This window comes from Poromitra crassiceps (genome assembly GCF_964638095.1).
Source record: "Poromitra crassiceps genome assembly, chromosome: 14".
Classification (NCBI taxonomy): Eukaryota; Metazoa; Chordata; class Actinopteri; order Beryciformes; family Melamphaidae; genus Poromitra; species Poromitra crassiceps.
Genome location: NC_139633.1, coordinates 37,571,862 through 37,597,926, shown reverse-complemented (window position 1 = coordinate 37,597,926; position 26,065 = coordinate 37,571,862). Strand labels below are relative to the sequence as shown.

At 43.5% G+C, this 26,065-nt stretch overlaps 2 protein-coding genes across 2 annotated transcripts in view; one reads left to right on the top strand and one right to left on the bottom strand.

Moving 5' to 3' along the window:
* Positions 1-26,065, top strand: part of LOC310789558 (NLR family CARD domain-containing protein 3-like) — a 708,349-nt gene that overhangs the window by 427,668 nt on the left and 254,616 nt on the right. The gene's annotated exons all lie outside the window — the stretch shown is intronic.
* The window catches only part of LOC310789523 (nephrocystin-1-like), a gene marked incomplete at its 5' end in the record, with an annotated part of 62,579 nt that overhangs the window by 24,879 nt on the left and 11,635 nt on the right, over positions 1-26,065 (bottom strand). The window contains 7 exons of the mRNA XM_083651159.1: positions 3,845-3,973; positions 5,319-5,413; positions 10,648-10,735; positions 10,873-10,921; positions 11,573-11,694; positions 19,235-19,336; positions 24,239-24,416. Coding sequence (XP_083507285.1) covers positions 3,845-3,973; positions 5,319-5,413; positions 10,648-10,735; positions 10,873-10,921; positions 11,573-11,694; positions 19,235-19,336; positions 24,239-24,416 — 763 coding nt within the window. The remainder of the gene's footprint in view (positions 1-3,844; positions 3,974-5,318; positions 5,414-10,647; positions 10,736-10,872; positions 10,922-11,572; positions 11,695-19,234; positions 19,337-24,238; positions 24,417-26,065) is intronic.

Here is a 26,065-nt window from a genome sequence, read left to right as displayed (position 1 = left end):
AGAGATACCATGATTATAGAGTCTCTCTATAATTTTGAAAACAGGCCAATTTTTTATCACTGGCAGAGTATTCGCTAGGCGGCCACTCCGACGCACACCGATATCCTCGGCTGTTTCGGACCCGCCCTCATCTTCAGGAGGATCAACAAGAGGATTTTCTTCAAACGCATCATCCTGCTCGATAGCAGACATCATGAGCCAGGAGATGGTGAGTACAAAGACACAAAGTAATTTCCTTTTCATACCTGATGAAAAAAGCAAAGCGTTTGCCAGCAGCCGCACGATCCGCCAGGATCCAGTAAGGTGGGGAACAGATCAGTGAGTGAAAGGCTGCCCTATTTAAACGGACCGCCTTGATGTGAGAATGACTGTGATTGGAGAATTGGTTAAACGGTGAACCAAACAGAGGCTGTCAGCTGGTACAGCTGGGGCGTCGACTATGACATCATGTCTTGAATGAACTAACGCAGGCTTCATTATTCCAAGATTCAAGATTCAAGATTTTTATTGTCACTCCATGGTACAAGTATCACGTGTGAAATTCTTGTGCTGTGAACTCCGTTTACAACATAGTACAAATATAACAGGGCATATGAGTGCAAAAACAACAAGAGACACAACAAGCAATAAGGCAGTATAGTGATAAGACAAGTCAGAGACAGTGGCATATTCACTGCACATAGGTGCACATGTCATGTGCATACTTTAGACGTGCTTAAACATTTTAAATTCGGCGTATTTGACATACAGGTGCAAATAGCATATTCCTTATTAAACATACAATTAAACTCAGCGTTTTAAATTCGGCGTATTTGATATACAGGTGCAAATAGCATATTCCTTATTAAACATACAATTAAACATTAGACATACGTAATGGTAGCAGCTACAGTACGGTACAGTATGGCTACTTCACTATTTGTGTATGTTAAGGAGTCTCGTGGCCTGCGGGAAGAAACTGTTCCTCAAGCGATTTGTGCGTGCTTTTGGAACCCTGTACCTTCTCCCTGAGGGTAACAGGGAGAACAGGCTGTTGTGGGGATGGTTTGTGTCTTTGATGATCTTCAGGGACCTCCTGAGGCACCGCTGTTTATACAGTTCATGCAGTTCTGGCAACTCACATCCTGTTACGCGCTGGGCCGCGCGTCTCACTCTCCGTAGCGCCCTGCGGTCCATGGTGGTACAGTTCCCGTACCAGGTGGTGAAGCAGCCAGTCAGCAGGCTTTCAATGGTGCCTCTGTAGAAGTCCGTAAGGATTTCTGGCCTTAGCCCAAATTTCTTCAGGCGCCTGAGTCCGTGTATTCGCTGTTGGGCCTTTTTGACGACAGTGGCGGTGTGGCCGGCCCAAGTCAGGTCCTGGTGGATGTTGACTCCCAGGTACTTGAAGCTGTCCACCCTTTCCACCACTGTGCCGTTGATGGTGATTGGGGGTTCATTTTATAATATGAAAATCTTTTCATTTGTGAAGCTGTAACTAGGAAATCTTTGGTATTTTTACTCGATAAATGATTAAAACAAGTAATTGATGATCAAAATTGTAATAAATTAATTTTCTGTCATTTGAAAGCACTAATAGTAATAATAATTTGTATATTGCTATTAACTCATTCTCTGCCAAAGACGTACCCGGACGTACTTTTAACAATGGCGTTCTGTGCCAAAGACGTACTCGGACGTACTTTCATGTTTTGGGTGTTTACATTACATCAGACACTTTCCCAGCCTGTGACATTGTTTCAAGTCAAAATGATAAAAGGAACCCGCTAGTTTAGTATTTATGGGTGGAGCCTGTGGTCGAAACAGAGTCCGAGAGTTCTCGGATGGCGACGATGGCGAGGAAGACGCTGGCGTTTTTGTTGTTGCTACGAAGGCTCCCCTTCACAGCGTTCTGACACGGATGAATCGGAGGAGGAGAAATGGGTGCCACTTGGAGCGATGACGATGGTAAAAAGTAGCCTATTTTTTGTATCGCGTTTGAGATGAAATGATCACACACACAACATTCGAGTATAATTGTCACGCATTGTTTATAACTTATGCCGCCGGCATGACTCGCTTCATGTTTCCTCTTGCCAGCTCTGTCACACTCAAGGGAGAGGGAATCACATGGATACGTCAAACGCGTCAAACCGCGTCACACACCCGTCCCGAGCAACCAAGGCGAAACATGTGTCACATAAACATTTCAAAGCACATTACAGCACTAACGTAGCTATTGTGTGATCTTCTGTGCTAACGTTAGTTATGAGAGGTAACGTGACAGCAGGTAACGTTACAGCACTCGTTATTCCTGTGTGTGTGTGTGTGTGTGTGTGTGTGTGTGTGTGTGTGTGTGTGTGAGAGAGAGAGAGAGAGAGAGAGAGTGTGTGAGTGTGACCACATAAGGGTTCGTTCCATGATTTGTTTATGCTTTTATCAAGCTAAGCTAAAAATCCACATGGCAACTGTAAAATACATTCTCTTATTTTTTATTTTTTATTTATTTATTTGGGAAAACAAATACTGTATATGTCTGATGTGTCACTGAGGCAAAAAATAAAAGGCTCAAAAGAGAGTTCTGCTTGAAACGGTGTTGTTCACTAAAAACCTATTTTTCTCCTATTTCTGTTACAAAGGAGGGCATTTTCAGTGAAAACAAGCTAACTTCCACTGCTTGTAACTAAACAAGGAAACATGGTCGAGTTTCAGTTTTTTACAAGGGGTAAGAAGAGAGTCTCTGCTTTATTGTGAGATATGTTGTGTAATTTTATTCCTAGCACAGAATATTCTGTGGGTCCTGGAAGATCAGGAAATATGCTCAAAATCCTGGCACTGGGAGCACACAGACCGAAATGACCCTGGCAGAGAATGAGTTAACATAATCAGCAGTATCTATTCAGCCTAGGTGCAGCCCTACTAATGATTATTTTCATTAACGATTAATCTGACGATTATTTTCTCGGCTACTCGATTAAGTCGATTGCTCGATAAACGTCACAAAACGGTGAAAAATGTTGATCACTAAAGCCCAAGATGACGTCCTCAAATGTCTTCTTTTGTCCTGACCAACAGTCCACAACCCAAAGATATTCAGTTTACTGTCATAGAAGACTAAAGACACCAGAGAATATTCACATTTAAGAAACTGGAACAAGAGAATCTTAGTAAAAAAAAAATCTTAAAATGTCTGAACGATTAATCGATTATGAAAATCGTTGGCGATAGATTTTTTGTCGATTGACGAATCGATTAATAATTGCAGCTCTGATTCAGCCAACTTTACTTTGCAGGGACCTGGGTAAGGAAATGGCTTCATGACAGACTAAAGCGTACATTTATCTCCATGATTGTCCGTGCGGCCAAGTGATGTCACACCATCAGACACGTCCCTTCAGGAGGCTCCTGTGTGGTGAGTTTTCGCCTGGCCGTGCACATCCCAAATCTTCTAACTATGCGGCTGGGCAGCAAAGTGGAGTTTTCAAAAATAACGGTCACTTCTGCAAGTAGAAAACCACACGGATTATAAAAGCTCAAAACGTTTTCTCGTCAGGATTCCGTGTCTCTCATTTCCGTGCGACAGTCCATATGTCAATTTTTTTCCGCCACTTCCTCTCTTCTGTCTGGCCCCTGTCCCTCCCCCACTCTCCCTCCCTCCCCTCTGTTTCCATAGATCCCATAGATGATCGATGTGTTAATTGTTACTTGTATCTGTTGCTTGTTGTTATCTTGTTTTCTATGTACTCATACTGTATCAGCGTCTTTGGGTCACTGAAAAGTGCTTTATAAATTAAATGAATTATTATTATGATGATGATGATGATTATTATTATTATTATGTCTAGCAGAATTCACACTTAAGCCCCACCTGAGTTCCATCGAAGGCACAGAGGCAAATGTGTCTGCTGAGGACCTGAACTCCAACACCAGGAGTGGGAATCCTCCTGCAGCTCCACAGGGTGAAACAAACACTCGTCCTGACCTGACGAGAACGAACCTACAGGAGAGGAGAGAGGAGGAGAGGAGAGGAGAGGAGAAGAGAACAGAGGAGAGGAGAGGAGAAGAGAAGAGAAGAGAGAAGAGAAGAGAGGAGAGGAGAAGGGAAGAGAGGAGATGAGAGGAGAGGAGAAGAGAGGAGAGGAGAAGAGAGGGGAGGAGAAGAGAACAGAGGAGAGGAGAGAGGAGGAGAAGAGAGGAGAAGAGAACAGATGGGAGGAGAGAGGAGAGGAGAAGAGAGGAGATGAGAAGGGAAGAGAGGAGAGGGGAGAGGAGGAGAGGAGAAGAGAAGAGAGGAGAGGAGAGGAGGGGAGAGAAGAGAAGGGAAGAGAGGAGAGGGGAGGATAGGAGAGGAGAGAAGGGAAGAGAGGAGAGGGGAGGAGGGGATAGGAGGAGAGGAGAGGAAAGGAGAGGAGAGGGGTGAGGAGAGAGGAGAGGAGTGGAGAGGACAGAAGAGGAGAGGAAACAGAAGCATTAATTAATGACTAGAGGCTTTTAGCCTGGTAAACTGAACTCACATTACATTTCCTTCTACCAGACCGTCTGGCCTTAAGCCCTGGAGGGCTTTCTGCAGAAACTGCAAAGCGTACGAGCCAATCAGCAACCAGCCTCGTAGTTGATATCGTAACCGGCCAATCAGGAACGCTGCTGGAAAAACAGTAATGGCTGCCTCCGTGCCTGTCCGCCTCGAGTAGTAATGTCAACATTCATCGAGTTTAAGCAGCCATAAAGTGCAGTTATTGCTGAAATAGACTCAATAACAACAATTAAACAAGTACAGGAGTTTACATCAGCTGGGTTTCTCGGCGGAAAAGATGGTTTTCCCGTTCTCTGAAATGTGAGTTGACGTGACCGGCTGGTTTACCAGGCTAAGAGGCTTTGCCCTGGTCCATTAAAACACACAGACAAACAAATACCAATTCTCTCAGGCTGATGACTAATAAGACTCTGAGACAGACGGCTGATACTTTGGGCTTTCCGATGTAGAGCGGACGTCTGCACCAACACTTCCACTTCCATCGTTGTTTCCAGTCTGACAATGTCTCAAATGCAGTTATCTGTTTATAGAGATGAGCCACAATGACGTCTGGACCTAAAACACCTACAAAAAGTATTGATCAATCAACTCCAACTCAATTCACTCAGAGGAAGTCTTGGTGCACCTGTGTTACGTCCTGCCTTTTAGACACAAAATGGCTGCTGTGAAAAAGGCCTATTCTCTCAGAGGAAGTCTTGGTTCGGACAACCGACATACCGGTCGTCTGGCACAGACTCGTATTAGTCGTCAGACTGAGAGACTCTGAGGTACCCAGATTGCACACATACAGACAAACACACTGTCTCACCTTGCCAGTGTCTGGGTCCAGGAAGAGGTCTCTAAAGGAGAGCTGTGATTGGCTGAGCTCAGGCTGAAGGTAATGACTTCCTCTGTACGTCAGCCCTACAGAAAAAATGTTTATATCAGTTAGTAAAACAAAACAAATGATGGTCTCTGATGGTCAAGGATCCCACTTGAACTTTTACTCATGCTTCTCTGCACCCACACCAAAGAGCACCTGTTTCAGTGATTTGACCAAGCACCCACGCAGCGCTTCCTCATCCCTTCTCTCAATTAAAAATGGTATTTTACAGCAAGGTTTATTTTGCACAAATTCATAAAAAAAAGATTCTCATGTTGTAATAATAAAAAAAGAAATGTCTCTTAATGTCTCGAAAATGGTATCAAGTATCGATATTTTCTTGGGTATTGATATTGAAGTTGAAATTCTAGTATCGTGACAACCCTATATAACATCAACTACATTTGACCAGTTAACGGCATGCTGCTTGATAAAAAGAAAAGAAAAAAGGCAGCAGATTCCACCTGCTAGTTTGTTCCAATGCAAATTGACTGCAGGCGCACTTATTGTTTATTGTTTATTTCAGATCCCCATTAGTCACTGCCTCAGCAGCCACTATTCTTCCTGTGGTCAAACACATCAGTTACAGTACAATTAAAAAGTAAAAAAAAGTACACCAATAAAGTACTCAATACACATACATACATACATATATCCACATCCATACATCCATCCATACATCCATCCACATACTGTACATACATAGGCTACAGTGTATACATACATACATACATACACACACACACACACACACACACACACACACACACACACACACACACACACACACACACACACACACACATATAACAAAAACAAAAGCAACAATTATCCTAGACGAGATGTTGCAACTCTTCTATTATATGGCTCTGGCGTTAGCTAATGATCACATGAGTGGGGGAAAGGGTCAATATCATCCATCTGCAGCCATCGCCCCGCCCACCGTGTACGTTCTCAGACCCGCTGGATGTGTACACGTACAGACCAGAGTACGTTTCTAGACTCCTTCAAAAATAAAAGCCTGGATATTTTTCTTTTTAAATCAGCGTTATGTTGGTATATGATATTCTATATCGTCGCTGTGCAATGAAAACCACCTAAGTCCATTTTTTATGATTTTTACTTTTGAATATAAATGGAATATATCCATTCTCCTCCATCTACTGGCAGGTTTTGGCGTCTAAATGACCAATAAAAACATGTTTTACTGGGTAAGTATGTAACACGTACCACCATAGACCCCTTATACAGCTTGTCAACATTGAGCTGCGTGCGCATCATGTAGGCAAAAAGCCGTCAGCCCAGCATTGACAGACAGTGAGAACTGTGTAAAAGCCCCGCTGTCAGGACTGCTCTATGCCCATCTGCAACACACAGTTATATTTTAGTTTTAAAATGCAGTTCTCGGCTTACTACCACAGCTTATCGCCTGGTGATAAGCAATGTTATGCATCGAAATTAACGTTGTTTAATGGGATATGTCTTACAGACCCATACGCACTGGCGCTGTCAATTGGCCAAGCCTAGTGGCCGGCAAAACATATCGTGCATTCCTTTATAACTCGGGATAGCGTAGATAATTATTCTGTAACTTGCCAAGATATATTGTTATGTTGATAATGCACACAACTCAATAATGACATTATGTAACGTTACTTGGTCGTTAACTAACCGAGCGATGTGGCTGAGCAGCCTACAGTTTCAGGCAGCTTACCTGATTATGAAATGAGCACTACAAAGTCGGGCATTTTTAATGATGTCCACCTCGTTCCAATCAGTTCAACTCAATAATGACATTATTTAACGTTACTTGGTTGTTAACTAACCGAGCGATGTGGCTGTTACTAGCAGCTTACTACAGCTTCTGATATAAAATGAGCGAGCACTGCAAAGTCGGGCATTTTTAACGATTTCCTCTTTCGGCTTGCAACCAAAGACACCTACGGTTAGCATTAAAAGCAGTATGAGTTGACGGGATTCGTTAAAACTTTAGTCCTTGCTTTGTTGATAGTGTAACAGACTGTTCAGTGTTGTGTTGTGTTCTATTGCGTGTGTGCGAGGCTGTGTATGTTCCCTCGAGTTGCGTAGAACAGGATATGTGGGGAAAAGCTCGTTATAACGTTACAGCCTGGCTCTATCGTTTATTATTTTATTAACCAAGTGTGAATAGGCCGACCCGAATACTCTGCTACAATAGCTTTCCGATTCTGGCATCGCACTGCACAACACGAAGACATATCTAGCTCGAATATTTTCCGGGCCACTGGAAAACTACTTGACAGGGCTGCGCGGAGTCTGTCTTTCTGCCTCCGTCTTGCGCATCTGACGCTGCTTGTTGTCATTGTGACGTAGGCGTATAAGGGGTCTATTGGATGCTAGACCCGCCCATCACATCACGTATGTGACAGTCAGACCTCCATGCTCCACCCCACCTCATGAGGACTTCCCCAGAAAAGTCACCAGGCACGCTGCTGACCCGAATGCCGGCTGTGTTTCGGCTTGGTTTTGTGTGATTCTGGCATTGTCTGACGTAAATAGATCAATAAGGTGTTTTCGGGTTGTCCTTGGGCTGCAAACTCATTTAAAGTATGCAAATCGAAGTTGTTTCTGACAAGAATAATGTCACGTTACTCCGGGACTGCTCAACCCATGACAGAGCCACTCTCCTCGGCTTGGCAGAGTGAAGCTCTCCGCCCGCGCGTCCCCGCTGCCTGGAGCACAGCGGCTCGTGCTCGTGCTCTAAAAGGCAGGCTCCCACACGCTGCGGCGTGGCCAGCAGAAAGTGCTCCAGACTCGGTGTGATAATCCTGTAACAGCATTTGAGCTTATTCAGGTAAGATATTAATAATGTAATGACACATTCAGCGATAAACTGTCTACAATGAAGACATGTGTCATATATGACAACGTGGTGTTCAGTATTTTAAGAGCACAGGGTTTTTTTCATTTCCTGAAAAGTTGGCGATTTGGAGATAAGTGGCTTTCATTGCACAGCGACGATATGCTTGTGTGCATTAGTCTTTCGGATGATTGAATGTTTGTATGATTCATGACCTTGGCGTTGATCTCACTGGTTAATTGGCTAGCTATGCTACTAGCTAGCCAGCAACTACCCCCACTATGAGCTCCATGGTCAGCCTCTGAGACCCAGGACAGCCCCCTCACATCACCCACCCTCCAGCCCGCTTCTACCCCGACTTAGAGGCCCCTTCTCCAGGGGAAACCACCTCCGGGAGCCACCCACCTTCGATGAACCTGCCCAACCACATACCCAGTATTAAGCACCCCTCCCCAGGCTACACACAGACCCCCGCCCCGCCAGGACCTTGTCCTCCGGCGACCTACGTTACCAACTTGCTGGACCTTGCTGGCTCAGTGGCCACACTTTACGGACTTTGCTATCTAGATATAGCTAACATCAGTGTTTGGCTGCTGCAGTGCTCGCCTACCTCGCTCGCAGTGACTGCTTTTATTTTTGAAGGAGTAGGTCTAGAAAGTATCCGGTCTGTACGCGTACACTTCCAGTCTGTATGTGTACACTTCCAGTCTGTATGTGTACACTTCCAGTCTGTACGCGTACACTTCCAGTCTGTATGTGTACACTTCCAGTCTGTACGTGTACACTTCCAGTCTGTATGCTTCCGGTCTGTACGCGTACACTTCCAGTCTGTACGCGTACACTTCCAGTCTGTATGTGTACACTTCCAGTCTGTATGTGTACACTTCCGGTCTGTATGCTTCCGGTCTGTACGCGTACACTTCCAGTCTGTACGCGTACACTTCCAGTCTGTATGTGTACACTTCCAGTCTGTATGTGTACACTTCCAGTCTGTATGTGTACACTTCCAGTCTGTATGTGTACACTTCCGGTCTGTATGCTTCCGGTCTGTACGCGTACACTTCCAGTCTGTACGCGTACACTTCCAGTCTGTATGTGTACACTTCCGGTCTGTATGTGTACACTTCCAGTCTGTATGTGTACACTTCCAGTCTGTACGCGTACACTTCCAGTCTGTATGTGTACACTTCCGGTCTGTATGTGTACACTTCCAGTCTGTATGTGTACACTTCCGGTCTGTATGTGTACACTTCCAGTCTGTATGTGTACACTTCCAGTCTGTATGTGTACACTTCCAGTCTGTATGTGTACACTTCCGGTCTGTACGCTTCCGGTCTGTACGCGTACAGACCGGAAGTGTACGCATACAGACTGGATACTTTCTAGACCTACTCCTTCAAAAATAAAAGCAGTCAGTGCGAGCGAGGCAGGCGAGCATTGCAGCGGCCAAACACTGATGTTAGCACGCAAGCTAACGTTTGATAGCTCCCGGGGGACGGCTGGCTGTCTGTACCCCGGGAGCGGTGCTTAAGTGTGGGCCACTGGGCCAGCAAGGTCCAGCCAGTGGGTAACATAGGTCCCTGGAGGACAAGGTCCTGGCGGGGCGGGGGTCTGTGTGTAGCCTGGGGAGGTGTGCTAATAGTGGGTATGCAGTTGGGCAGATTCATGGAAGGTGGGTGGGGTGAGGGGGCTGTCCTGGGTCTCAGAGGCCGACCATGGAGCTCATACTAGCGCGGGTAGGAACAGGATGGACGAGTTGCTAGCTAATGTTAGCTAGTAGCATAGCTAGCCGATTAACTAGCCAGATCAACCCCGGGAATGTGATCAATGTTGGGGGGAATTGTCTGTCAACATCGGTCATGAATCATGCAAACATTCAATCATCCTAAAGACACTAATGCACACAAGCATAGAATATCATAACACCTACGCCGATTTGAAAAGAAAAATATCAAGTCTTTTATTTTTTTAAGGAGTAGGTCTGTGCTCTGTACACGTACACTTCCGGCGGGAGAACGTACATGGTGGGCGGGGCGAGATGCAGATGGATGTATCTGGAAAGGGGGGGTTCACCGTGATGTAACGCTGAATCAAATCGCCGATTTTGGAGGCCCCAAAAAAAGGAGGTTTGAACCCCTAGAGGGCACTCTCACTGCCTGAAAATGACACAGTGTACCGTGTAGAATTCTAACAGTTTAGTCTCAAATGTAGAGATTTTTCCTTCACACACCACCCCAAAAGCCATAATACAGTTGAAAGCTGAAAGAAAATTGTTTTAGGGGTTAGTCCTCCTTGAAAGTGTGTGTGTGTGTGTGTGTGTGTGTGTGTGTGTGTGTGTGTGTGTGTGTGTGTGTGTGTGTGTGTGTGTGTGTGTGTGTGTGTGTGTGTGTGTGTGTGTGTGTGTGTGTGTGTGTGCGTGCGTGCGTGCGTGCTAACCTTCCTCCACCAGCAGTTTATTAAGAGTTGATGGTCTGAATCCTGAAGGGATCGCCCCCATGGCAGAGAGCACATCGGTCGTATCAATCTGTCCATCACACACACACGCACGCGCGCACACACACACACACACACACACACACACACGCACACACACACACACAGTGAAAACAATAAGAATTCTCAATGCAGTGCAGAACACTTGGTGCGTGGAGAGAGTCTCACCTCAGTCAGAGCCTTCCTGACAGTAGACCAGTTGGAATGGGAAGCAGTGCTGTTAGAGAGCAGAGAGGAATGGAAACACTGACATTATTCAGAGAAAGCATCATTAAAACAACATCATCATCAATTTCAATCTAAATGAATTCTGTATTTTGATCACTTGTTGTTGTCGTCGTCGTCGTCGTTTTTGTTCCCCCCCAGTTTTCTCCCCAGTTGTACTCGGCCAATTCCACCTGTCTAAATTGTCCCCGTCGTTGCTGCACCCCCTCTGCTGACCTGGGGCAAGTTGTAGACTAGCACCTGCTTCCTCTGATACATGTGCAGTCGCTAGCTGCTTCTTTTCACCGGACAGCGAGGCGTTTCACCGGCAGGATGTAGCAAATGGAGGGATCATGCTATTCCACCCCAACGACCAAAGGAGGCGCTAGTGCAGCAACCAGGACACGTACCCATATCCGGCTTCCCACCCGCAGACACGGCCAATTGTGCATGTATGGACATCCGACCAAGGCAACATGGGGCGCGAACCTGCGACCCTCGTGTTGGTGCTGTATTTTTTATAACTAATATAGTCCTGGGATCCTTTAATTTGACCGCATCACTCAGAATAATCTGAAGGACAAAACTGGTCTAAGAACCTCTGGAAACAACACAGTAAAACCAAATCTCAGCAGGTTCCAGTTTTTAAAACGGAGAACCTCACCTCCGTTTGTCTTGGTCCTCGGCCATGTCTTCACCATCCTGCTCCTCCTCTTCCTCGTCTGACTCCTCATCATCATTATCATCATCATCTTCATCTTCATCATCGTTGACACCAGAACCACTCTGAAATGTTTTGGTACAGTGAGCGGTTTTAATCATCTAAGCCAGCGGTTCACAACCTTTTCCCACTCATGGCCCACTTAAAAATCTCAAAAATGTTCTCAGCCCACATTCAACTGTAAACAGTATGGAGGCCAAATAATGTGTTCTCAGTCCACATTCAACTGTAAACAGTATGGGGGCCAAATAATGTGTTCTCAGCCCACATTCAACTGTAAACAGTATGGGGGCCAGATAATGTGTTCTCAGTCCACATTCAACTGTAAATAGTATGGAGGCCAAATAATGTGTTCTCAGCCCTAAACAGTATGGAGGCCAGATAATGTGTTCTCAGCCCACATTCAACTGTAAACAGTATGGAGGCCAGATAATGTGTTCTCAGCCCACATTCAACTGTAAACAGTATGGGGGCCAAATAATGTGTTCTCAGCCCACATTCAACTGTAAACAGTATGGGGGCCAGATAATGTGTTCTCAGCCCACATTCAACTGTAAACAGTATGGAGGCATAATGTGTTCTCAGCCCACATTCAACTGTAAACAGTATGGGGGCCAAATAATGTGTTCTCAGCCCACATTCACACAAGTGGGCACCGGGCAACAGGTTGGCAATGGCTGATCTAAGCATTTTACAATACACTGATGTTGTTAAACTAAAACCTCAGTCTGAAGTTTGAGTTGTGCTGATGGTTACTCACCAGTCACCTCTTTAAGTACTTTAAAATTCAACATTATCATTATGTCCTAAAGTGTGTATACTGTATTTGGCAAATGGATGGTGGTGGTGGTGGAAACCTAGAAACTAGAGACACAGGCTTGTTCCTGAAAGGTTGCTGGTTCAAACCCGAGACCAGATGGGCAAATCTTAGTTGGGGAACACTCTGCTATCCAGGTGCTCTTCACCAGGCTGAGAAAGACACTTCACCAGGCTGAGGCTGTGCTGAAGAGCTTCTAAATGGAGATATGTGAGTGTGAAGCAGGACAAACTGTCAAGGTGGATTTTGGAATTTTGTAGATGTTAAATGGATGACACACCTATACATTTTTTACTGGAGGCCAAATTTGCTGGCTGTGTGATGAGTATAAGTGACTGGGCAGTGTAATAGTATGACTATAAGTGACTGGGCAGTGTAATAGTATTACGATAAGTGACTGGGCAGTGTAATACTATGACTATAAGTGAAGTGACTGGGCAGTGTAATAGTATGACTATAAGTGACTGGGCAGTGTAATAGTATGACTATAAGTGACTGGGCAGTGTAATAGTATGACTAGAAGTGACTGGGCAGTGTAATAGTATGACTAGAAGTGACTGGACAGTGTAATAGTATGACTAGAAGTGACTGGGCAGTGTAATAGTATGACTAGAAGTGAAGTGACTGGGCAGTGTAATAGTATGACTAGATGTGACTGGGCAGTGTAATAGTGTATGACTATAAGTGAAGTGACTGGGCAGTGTAATAGTATGACTAGAAGTGACTGGGCAGTGTAATAGTATGACTAGAAGTGACTGGGCAGTGTAATAGTATGACTAGAAGTGACTGGACAGTGTAATAGTATGACTAGAAGTGACTGGGCAGTGTAATAGTATGACTAGAAGTGAAGTGACTGGGCAGTGTAATAGTATGACTAGATGTGACTGGGCAGTGTAATAGTGTATGACTATAAGTGAAGTGACTGGGCAGTGTAATAGTATGACTAGAAGTGACTAGACAGTGTAATAGTATGACTAGAAGTGACTGGGCAGTGTAATAGTATGACTAGAAGTGACTGGGCAGTGTAATAGTATGACTAGAAGTGACTGGGCAGTGTAATAGTATGACTAGATGTGACTGGGCAGTGTAATAGTATTCAAACAAACTGGCATAAGCCAGCAGCGAGCACACTCACCGGTGTTTTCAAAGTTTCGGTGCACGGCACAGGAGATACTTGGTAGGAGAGAGAGAGCCAGCACACAAAAATGTCCTTTCGTTTGGTTTATTCCAGCTTAACACCAGGTACAGCACACACACGGACGTTTCAGCCTAACGGCCTTCTTCAGCGTGTTGCTGTGTCAGGCGGAGATGACGTTTAAATACACCAACAACGGAAGTACTTTCAATAAACGAAATAACAAAATTCAGTTACAATATATAAAGAATTCAAGAACCAAGCAATACACAACACAAAAATTCCATTATCAAAGAAAATGTCTACATACCACAATGTATGCATATATAAATACAATAGTTTGGTCAGTCCCACTATGTGAGAGAGCAGAACCAGGCCTAGGTAAAGGCCCTGCTGTATTCAAAGTGACAGGTAGGCGGAGTAAGCCAGGTCTGGACTACAGATAGATACAATACAGAATACAATAGAAATGTCTTAAAACAAGAATTATGCTTAAATAATTGCACGTTTCCACTATAATGGCCCAGAGCGAGGTCCATCTGTATTGTGATAACAGACAGGAGAGATTAAACTAGGGCTGGAATGCATATTAATAAGTACATTAAAAATAGACAATACAAATATGTTGCAAAATTGCACAGTCACAGAAAACAGCCCAATAACAGTTCCTCATTAAGTCCTTTCGGATGCTCTGTCTGAAGAGTGTGAATCCAAAAAGCCTCTCTTTGTAGCAAGGCCCTATCTCTATCCCCACCTCTTTTCAATGGACTGACAGTTTCAATGCCCTGGAACCTCAGGGTGCAAACCTCATGTCCCATAGCATTGAAATGTCTCGCTACAGAAGATTTTTCATACTTATTGCGAATTTTGGATTCACACTCTTCAGACAGAGCATCCGAAAGGACTTAATGAGGAACTGTTATTGGGCTGTTTTCTGTGACTGTGCAATTTTGCAACATATTTGTATTGTCTATTTTTAATGTACTTAGTAATATGCATTCCAGCCCTAGTTTAATCTCTCCTGTCTGTTATCACAATACAGCTGGACCTCGTTCTGGGCCATTATAGTGGAAACATGCAATTATTTAAGCATAATTCTTGTTTTAAGACATTTCTATTGTATTCTGTATTGTATCTATCTGTAGTCCAGACCTGGCTTACTCCGCCTACCTGTCACTTTGAATACAGCAGGGCCTTTACCTAGGCCTGGTTCTGCTCTCCCACATAGTGGGACTGACCAAACTATTGTATTTATATATGCATACATTGTGGTATGTAGACATTTTCTTTGATAATGGAATTTTTGTGTTGTGTATTGCTTGGTTCTTGAATTCTTTATATATTGTAACTGAATTTTGTTATTTCGTTTATTGAAAGTACTTCCGTTCTTGGTGTATTTAAACGTCATCTCCGCCTGACACAGCAACACGCTGAAGAAAGCCGTTAGGCTGAAACGTCCGTGTGTGTGCTGTACCTGGTGTTAAGCTGGAATAAACCAAACGAAAGGACATTTTTGTGTGCTGGCTCTCTCTCTCCTACAGTGTAATAGTATGACTAGAAGTGACTGGGCAGTGTAATAGTATGACTAGAAGTGACTGGGCAGTGTAATAGTATGACTATAAGTGAAGTGACTGGGCAGTGTAATAGTATGACTATAAGTGACTGGGCAGTGTAATAGTATGACTAGATGTGACTGGGCAGTGTAATAGTATGACTATAAGTGACTGGGCAGTGTAATAGTATGACTAGAGGTGACTGGGCAGTGTAATAGTATGACTAGATGTGACTGGGCAGTGTAATAGTATGACTATAAGTGAAGTGACTGAGCAGTGTAATAGTATGACTAGATGTGACTAGGCAGAGTAATAGTATGACTATAAGTGACTGGGCAGTGTAATAGTATGACTAGAAGTGACTGGGCAGTGTAATAGTATGACTAGATGTGACTGGGCAGTGTAATAGTATGACTATAAGTGAAGTGACTGAGCAGTGTAATAGTATGACTAGAAGTGACTAGGCAGTGTAATAGTATGACTAGAAGTGACTGGGCAGTGTAATAGTATGACTAGATGTGACTGGGCAATGTAATAGTATGACTAGAAAAGTGACTGGGCAGTGTAATAGTATGACTAGATGTGACTGGGCAGTGTAATAGTGTATGACTATAAGTGAAGTGACTGGGCAGTGTAATAGTATGACTAGAAGTGACTAGACAGTGTAATAGTATGACTAGAAGTGACTGGGCAGTGTAATAGTATGACTAGATGTGACTGGGCAGTGTAATAGTATGACTAGAAGTGACTTGGCAGTGTAATAGTATGACTAGAAGTGACTGGGCAGTGTAATAGTATGACTATAAGTGAAGTGACTGGGCAGTGTAATAGTATGACTATAAGTGACTGGGCAGTGTAATAGTATGACTAGAGGTGACTGGGCAGTGTAATAGTATGACTAGATGTGACTGGGCAGTGTAATAGTATGACTATAAGTGAAGTGACTGAGCAGTGTAATAGTATGACTAGATGTGACTGGGCAGTGTAATAGTATGACTATAAGTGACTGGGCAGTGTAATAGTATGACTAGAAGTGACTGGGCAGTGTAATAGTATGACTAGATGTGACAGGGCAGTGTAATAGTATGACTATAAGTGAAGTGACTGAGCAGTGTAATAGTATGACTAGAAGTAACTGGGCAGTGTAATAGTATGACTAGAAGTGACTGGGCAGTGTAATAGTATGACTAGATGTGACTGGGCAATGTAATAGTATGACTAGAAGTGACTGGGCAGTGTAATAGCAGAGAGTTCCCCAAACTTCTGACCAGCCAGATATCTTACCAGAGCAACCAGTAGTTGTGGCGGGCGAATTTGCCCCTTGAAACCAGATTAGAGGACCATTTACATTAAGATTAGACTGTTTTTCAGTCTTAACCATCAATTTGCTGAGTGAGTGGCACTGCTCTTGCCCAGATGTAGCCATATAGGCTCAGGGGTTAAAGCAAAATAAAATCTTTTGACTGAAAATTTTTCGAGGCCTATTTTAGCTGTTTCGGGCTTCCTAGAGTGTCCGCTTTTTCCCCACCGTGCCGTCGCTTCACATGGGTTTTCATGTAAAAAAGGGCAGACAGTGTGTACATCACACTCATTTCACTCTCAAGTTCCCAAACATCCAGTAGGCCTAATGATGCATGAATTGTGTTCTGGGCTGATGTTATAAGGTTCCATGTAGGTACTGTATGCCAACAGAGACATGTGAAAATTACTGGCTATAATGAATCACAATTAATATATAGATGTTTTTTATCGAGTCAAACAAGTAGGTTAAGGGATCAGTATAACAATTATAACTAACAGTAGCCACAGGAACTACAACAACATTGTCAAACATATGTCCCAACTAAAGAGGTTCTCTTCCACCAGTCACACAGCTCAGCTCCACCCAAACTCTCACCCCTCCTGTCCCACTGAGCTGATGGTCTGGTAGCCTACTGTTATGAAAACACACCAATTGTCAGACAACACCTAGCATGCCTAGGCTAACCACCTAACGCTAGTGTTACAGTTCAGCATCAAGTGAAGAGGAAACATCCCACTGCACACGAACACGATTACATCTAAAACATGCCTCAGAATTACAGAACTATCATGGAGTCAGGTAACAGATGAAATCAACATCTTGTTATCAACTAACTCAGAGACTAGCAGCAGCTGACACATCTAATGCTAACCAGAAAGTTAGTAACCAACTAGTTACTGCACTAGCAACAGTTGTTTGTTAATGTTATCATGTTGCATTACATTACATTACATTACATTACATTACATTACATTACATTACATCATTTGGCAGACGCTTTTATCCAAAGCGACTTACAATAACACATTTTTGTCAGCAATAGAGCAATCAACTATGGAGTACAGTCTATGACAACTACAACTTCTGAAGGAAAAGTGGTACAAGTTTAGGATAGTGGTACAAGTTTAGGTTAGTATAATTTTTTTTTTTTTTTTTTTTTATGAAAGAGAGAGAGAGAACGAAGTTAGATCAAGAAGGGCCCAGATGGAGCCTGAAAAGGTGAGTCTTTAGTCTTTTCCGAAAGATCGGCAGTGATTCAGCCGTCCTGACCGAAGGTGGAAGCTCGTTCCACCATTGAGGTGCCAGGGACGAGAAGAGTCGAGATCGGGATGAGCGACTTTTGAGCCCCCGTAGCGAAGGAGGGGCGAGGCGACCTGCACCGGTGGAGGAGCGAAGGGAGCGCTGAGAGGTTTGGAACCTGACCATAGATTGCAGGTACAGGGGAGCTGACTGGTGTGCAGCCCTGTAGGCCAGTACCAGTGACTTGAATTTGATGCGGGCCGAGATGGGAAGCCAGTGGAGGTCCTGGAAGAGTGGAGTGACGTGAGAGAATTTGGGTTGGTTGAATACCAGACGGGCTGCAGCGTTGTTGCGTTACAGATAGGTGCCTATAGCTCATTCAATAACGTTAGCGTTGACGCTAGTGAAACTCCACTAGACTTTTTCTCTCCATCAAATAACGTTATTCTGCTGACATGCATCTTTATGATGGAAATGACAATTAGTGACATGTGGTCGTGGAAAAAGCGTCAACCCCCCGCCCTGTCAGGGGGGGAAATACACCGAAAATAATAACGTTAACATTACTGCAGCAAACGTTTGAGCGTGTGTGTGTTAGCAAGTTTTACCTGTCCGTGTCCAATAAAAGACAACTCCGCATCGCGCATGTTTTCAAAGTTCCTCCACCTTTGCAGTAATAAATTAACTGCAATTCTCACAATAACAAACTTCTTCAGTCCAATGCTGTCATGGATAATTTAACGTTAGGAACTAACGCTGTCTGAGAGGCAGATCTGCAACAGTGTTTTGTTTAGCGTTACATATTAGGAGTGGCTTTGCAGGGTCGCGTCAGCGGGCCGAAAACATAGCACAACGTAGCAAAACATTTATCAGCGAACATAGTGGTGCATTGAACAGGCAAGGAAACATGACGTTCAACCTGGAAACCGTAGCAATACATTTTCAGACTACAGCCCAGGAGAATCATTTGGACGTCCGGTTGGAATTTTTCAAAATAAAAGCTTTCATTCAAACTCAATACAATACACATTGAAAATATACAAAGGGGCTTTAATTTTGGTATTTTTCACATTTCATATCTGGCACATGTCAACTTGTCAAAATTCCGAGTCGGATCGAGAGAGGCGCCAGACGGTGAAATGTCCGACGAACGGCTCTTGTGGAACTCTCTGTAATAGTATGACTAGAAGTGACTGGGCAGTGTAATAGTATGACTAGAAGTGACTGGGCAGTGTAATAGTATGACTAGAAGTGACTGGGCAGTGTAATAGTATGACTAGAAGTGACTGGGCAGTGTAATAGTATGACTAGAAGTGACTGGGCAGTGTAATAGTATGACTAGAAGTGACTGGGCAGTGTAATAGTATGACTAGAAGTGACTAGGTAGTGTAATAGTATGACTAGAAGTGACTGGGTAGTGTAATAGTATGACTAGAAGTGACTGGGCAGTGGGTGGAGAAGAGGGCAGTGACAGCTGGAGGAGTGAAAATCAATGAAATAAACTGGTGTCATCAGTGTCATCTTGAGACACAAAATGGCTGGTTGACTGGTTGTGTACCTTCAGGTAGGTTTTAGGGACGACTCCTCTGTTGCCTTTATTGTCCTGCGCCAGCCACCATCCATCTGCCGTCTTCCTGATGATCCTCAGCACCGTGCCCCTCTGAAACACAGGGCAACAAACCAGTTTGCGCGACTTCTCCCGCATTATAACTTACAAATCTGCGGGAATTGACAAAAATATGCACGATTCTCGCAATCCTGCGCCAAATTTTAAGTCCCGGGAAGCAGCACTTCGCGGAAGCTTCGAGCAGGAGCCTTGACATTCACACCAGAAGCACTCTCTCTTCCTCAACGCTTCGCTCGGCGCTGCCCTCCCCCTGCTCACAACTTGCATTGACTTCGTGCCTGGCAGCTCGGGTGCAGCGTGCTTGAAAAATAGAACAGAAGCTGAAACTATCACTGCAGCTGCTGGTGTGATCGGTCTCGCCTCTTAACAAGGACGCTGAAATGAAACTGCCTCCACGCTGCGTAGTTTCAGCATTGCTTCAGCATAGCTTCGCCGTATGGTGTGTCCGGGCCCTGCAAGTCAAAGTTGCTCCTTTGACTTGCAGAATGCACAACTGTTCTATTCTAATCACTTAACTTTCTGCATTTCTCCTGCTTATTTATGAACCTTGTTACATTGAGAAATTCCATCAGCCTGTTTGATGGACAGGAAAGCTTTCAGAATGAATATCTGACTTGTATAAATGGATTACCAACCGTTTTTGATTTGTGATGCCACATTGACGTCACAAAAATCTAGGGACCCCAGAATTTCAGTACATTGGTAATATCATAAGTATCATCATCAGTGACATCATCAATTGGGGTCCCGACCCCAAGGATGGGAACCACTGGTCTACGCGTTGATCTTCACCACACACCAAACAGTGGCTGAAAATAAAGGTGTGTAGTTGCCTTGCGTGAGTCCTATCAGCCCAGAGCCATAGAGATATAAGAGTTGTGTCATCTCCATTCACTCCAATGGACCAGTTGATTTGTTGTATTTGTTTGACCTCGCCATAGTTCCTGGAAGTAAGTTTCTGGATTAAGCAGCAGTGTAGAGTTGCAGCAGAATGGGCCGTTTGTGAGGTACTTTGAAAGGGTTTAAAGACGTTTAAAAAATCAAATTGTATATTATCAGCTTTATTTGATGCATTCAAGCGTACTTCCTGGAACTGTTCCCCCCACACACACTAATAGCTATGTGAGTCATGTGTCTATCAAGCATTTTGGACATCAGTTGGCACCACTCTCTCTTTAGCTCACTCACTCTGTATCAGCCTAGATTTCAGAATGATTCTACTAGGACTAGAACTGTGGAAACACTGTTTGAAGGGCGTGAGCGCCCTCTTCTGTTTGAAGTCAAGATGATGGACAACATTTTTAAGACCAAATAAAAAGGCCAAGATGAAAGAAAATGTCCTCTGTTCAATTGATCAAGTGAGAAACTTTAGGACAGCACGGCGGCAGCTAGACATACATGCTCCAATGTCAGCTTGATGAGGGGGTCCAGGGGAGTCCCCAGCAAAATGAGTCAATGGTGTGAATTCACTAGGATTTCAATGAGTAGAAGTTAGCCCAAGGAGAGAATGTAGTGCATATACTTGGTCATAGCTTTCACTCACTCCTGTTATCTCCCCATCGACATTACATTAAATTATATTATATTATATTATATTATATTATATTATATTATATTATATTATTCTTATTATATTATATTATATCATATTATATCATATTATATCATATTATATTATATTATAGTATAATCATATTATATCACATTATATTACATTACATTATATTATATTATGATATGATATGATATGATATTATATTATATCATATTATATCATATTATATTATATTATATTATAATCATATTATATCACATTATATTACATTACATTACATTATTTAATATTATATTACTTTTTCGGGGAGCTGCACGCCGGCAGGTTCGCCAGCTGCAGCGTGACAGCTTGACACCCGACCATGAGTTCCGCTTAACAAATAAGCAATTTATTTGGCAGTCATGCAAACACATTGAAGAGTGCCTTTTTGTCTCTTTTATTGATTTTTTATAGAAAACCTCTTTTTCATGATTATTCGAGAAGATGGAAAAACATTTGTTAGACCTGGTTATAAGAAGTCATTTTATAGAAATAGTGAAAGGGGCCTTAGTAGTAAAAGATTAGCGAGACTTTATTTGGATAGTCCGGCACCTACACAGAGTCTACAGAGTATAGTAACAGTTTATTAGTTGAGATTGGGCCTGCACGATATGAGGAAAATCTGCGATGTGCGATAACATTGTTCAATATAGCGATGACGATAAATAAACAGATATTAAAGCATGCATATTAGCTATACAGTTCCTATGTCTTTCTGCTTTAATAATGCTAATATAGACCCCAAACATAGCCTATGCCCACTGAATAAAGAAATGAAATACACACTGACTCTAGCTGAAACTACACACAGCGTGTTTGGGCTTTGGCAGAGGTGCACTGTTGCAAGGGAAAGGTGTATGCTGGATTTACAACACAAGACAAAATGATCCGATGCTGAGTGTGAATGCATGACGCGTGTAAATAAAACCACTTTTGTTATTCATTGCGTTTCAGGCAGTCTTTGCGATGTGTTTATTGCGCATGTTCATATTGCGATGACGATGAAAATACGATTAATTGTGCAGCCCTAGTTGAGATTCAACAATTCAGCCGTTTGTCTTTGTCTGTAGATGTTGTATGAATAGCTTATTAGTTTACATTTAACAAACAGATTCTGTTGCTTCCTGTTCCACACACCTGCACCTAGTGTAACATGTATGTTCATAACCTGTTCCACACACCTGCACCTAGTGTAACATGTATGTTCATAACCTGTTCCACACACCTGCACCTAGTGTAACATGTATGTTCATAACCTGTTCCACACACCTGCACCTAGTGTAACATGTATGTTCATAACCTGTTCCACACACCTGCACCTAGTGTAACATGTATGTTCATAACCTGTTCCACACACCTGCACCTAGTGTAACATGTATGTTCATAACCTGTTCCACACACCTGCACCTAGTGTAACATGTATGTTCATAACCTGTTCCACACACCTGCACCTAGTGTAACATGTATGTTCATAACCTGTTCCACACACCTGCACCTAGTGTAACATGTATGTTCATAACCTGTTCCACACACCTGCACCTAGTGTAACATGTATGTTCATAACCTGTTCCACACACCTGCACCTAGTGTAACATGTATGTTCATAACCTGTTCCACACTCCTGCACCTAGTGTAACATGTATGTTCATAACCTGTTCCACACACCTGCACCTAGTGTAACATGTATGTTCATAACCTGTTCCACACACCTGCACCTAGTGTAACATGTATGTTCATAACCTGTTCCACACACCTGCACCTCGTGTAACATGTATGTTCATAACCTGTTCCACACACCTGCACCTAGTGTAACATGTATGTTCATAACCTGTTCCACACACCTGCACCTAGTGTAACATGTATGTTCATAACCTGTTCCACACTCCTGCACCTAGTGTAACATGTATGTTCATAACCTGTTCCACACACCTGCACCTAGTGTAACATGTATGTTCATAACCTGTTCCACACACCTGCACCTAGTGTAACATGTATGTTCATAACCTGTTCCACACACCTGCACCTAGTGTAACATGTATGTTCATAACCTGTTCCACACTCCTGCACCTAGTGTAACATGTATGTTCATAACCTGTTCCACACACCTGCACCTAGTGTAACATGTATGTTCATAACCTGTTCCACACACCTGCACCTAGTGTAACATGTATGTTCATAACCTGTTCCACACACCTGCACCTAGTGTAACATGTATGTTCATAACCTGTTCCACACACCTGCACCTAGTGTAACATGTATGTTCATAACCTGTTCCACACACCTGCACCTCGTGTAACATGTATGTTCATCAATTGTCACATAGACTCTAGGGGTTCTCCGATCCGGCTAAGCCACGATCCGATTCGATTCCGATTCCTGGGGTCACGATCCGATTCCAGAATCGATTCTCGATTCCAACGATTCTCGATTCCAGAATCTAGAATCGATTTTCAATTATGTACGGTAGTTTTATATTGCAATAACACAAAGGTAAATATAAGACAAAAAATTACAAATGTATTAATGCTGGACTTCAAATTCAACTTCTGTATTAGAGTCAGGGCCTAAATTCATTTTGCAAACTAGGGGGGAATTCCCCCCTTATGTTCTTCAGATAAGATGGATTTATAGGCTGGGGGGGATCTGTAGACTTTGAGAAGGATTTATAGATTTTGGGGGGAATACATTAACCAGAGTTCTTAAGTGCAAGAGGTGGTGGCACCGTGGCAGTACAGTACACAAATGACATGAACATTTGGACACTTATTCAGCCGGTATCTTGCATGTTGCGTTCAGGTGCACTGTAAAAAAAATTTTTTTTTTTTTTTTTTTTTTTTTTAACGATTTTAAGAATCGATTCTTGGGAGTTTGGAATCGATCCAGGAATCGTGGCATTAAGAATCGCGATCCTTTCAGAATCGATTTTTTGGAGCACCCCTAATAGACTCTATAGATAATCTGCTTAGAGTTTCAGCCCGACGGGACCCGACTCAGCACGACGGGCTCGGGCTTCAACTTACTCGGGTCGGGTCGGGTGGGGTTTGAATTTTCAGGCCCGGTGAGAACTCTAAATCTGTTGAACAGTTGAATTGTTGAATGTCAACTACAACTAATAAGCGTTTGAAATGTGACAAATACTCTGTAGATTATTATTAGATGTTACCGATGAGTTCATGTCATTGAAGACTAAATCCTAATATTGTTTGTATGAATGTGATCATTTATTTATCGCTTCTTCTGCCATGTTGCTCCATGTGCAGGAAATGATGAACCATCACAATGCCTTGTGGGCCGAATGCTGCCCTCGCAGGGGAGATCTCGGGAAACAGGAAGTAACTCACCTGAACAGAAAGATCTCCTTCCTGTTCTCCTCTGAAGTCGCTGAGTGCTGTGTAGATACGAGGGTCAGACTGAGAAGGCGGCTTCACTGCTCTCTTCTCATCTTCATCATTGACGTCACCGTCGTCATCGTCACTGTCATCGTCGTCAGCTTCCTCGCTGTCTTCCTTGGAGGTGTGACTGTGGATCAAAACAAAGCATGTGGAAAAAGAGCCACACCGTCTAACATGACTTTGCAATGTTAATTGACCAGACGGGCGTCCGGCTAGTACACCGGTAGATTCCTCGTATAGCAACACAAGGGTCGCAGGTTCGAGCCCCTGTGTTACCTCCAGGTTGTCGGGCGTACATACAGGCACAATTGGCCGTGTCTGCGGGTGGGAAGCCGGATTCAGGTTATGAGTCCTGGTCGCTGCACTAGTGCCTCCTCTGGTCGGTTCGGGGAGCCTATTCCAGGAGGAGAATAACGTAATCCTCCCACGCACTACGTCCTGCCGGTGAAACTCCTCCTTCAACAAACAAGGGGCATTTTCCCACTGATCTTAAATCAGCCAGAGTTATTCCTATCTATAAAAAAGGAAATAAACTAGACCCGGGGAATTACCGTCCTGTCTCGATCCTCAGCACGGTGTCAAAGGTTATGGAAATAATCATCTTTGAGCAAATAAATGAATACCTGTCAACAAACAACATCCTGTATGAGTTTCAGTCGGGGTTTAGAATATCTCACTCCACAGACACATGTTTGCTGTACCTGACAGACCAAATTAGAACAGAAGTAGACAAAGGTAAATATTGTGGAATGGTTTTATTAGATTTACAAAAAGCTTTTGACACCGTGAACCACAATATACTGTTATTTAAAATGAAGGCTATGGGTTTAACAGTGCTTCGCTAAGGTGGGTAGAGTCATACCTAAGGGGGAGGAAGCAAGTGGTGGAAGTGAATGGCACCATGTCATCTTCACTAGAGCCAACTTGTGGGGTGCCTTAAGGGAGCATTTTAGGTCCAGTTTTATTTCTTTTATATGTCAATTACTGAGCATGAAGAGAGCTGCGCGCTTGACATCGGTCCTAGTGATTCTTGCTTCTGGTGCGGCAGTCAAATAAGATACAGTAGCAAGCAGTGGAGGACTCGCACACAGAACTATAGACAAGACAAAGTCTTAAAAGATCAGATCCATTTTATTGTCAGTGCTGCACTGACGATAGTCCAACTAGGACTGAAACGTTTGCTGCCAATTTGTGCCGATCCTACAATAAAATGGATCTGATCTTTTAAGACTTTGTCTTGTCTATAGTTCTGTGTGCGAGTCCTCCACTGCTTGCTTTTATATGTCAATGACATGAAATCTGTCTGTGATTGTGATTTGCTTCTTTTTGCGGACGATGCTGCTCTACTGGTCTCACACCAAGATAAAGGGGAGGTAGAAAGGATCCTCAGCCGAGAACTACTCAGGATCAGTTGCTGGCTGGTTGATAACAGGTTGTCCCTCCACTTAGGTACGACAGAAGCCATCCTCTTTGGTTCTACCATTAAATTGAGGAGGTCTCCGGGGTTTAGGGTAGTGGTGGGAGACGTAGAGGTCTCAGCCAGAGAGGAGGTTACATACTTGGGCTGTGTGTTGGACAACACCTTATCAGGAGAGAGCATGGCGCAGAGGGTAGCCAAAAAGGTTAACCAGAGAGTGAAATTCCTCACTAGGATTTCAACCTCTGTTAACAGGTATGCTTTGGAGATTCTAGCGGGAGCCCTGGTTCAATGTCAATACGATTACGCATGTTCCTCCTGGTACACCAGCATCACATTGTCACTGAAAAACAGGCTCC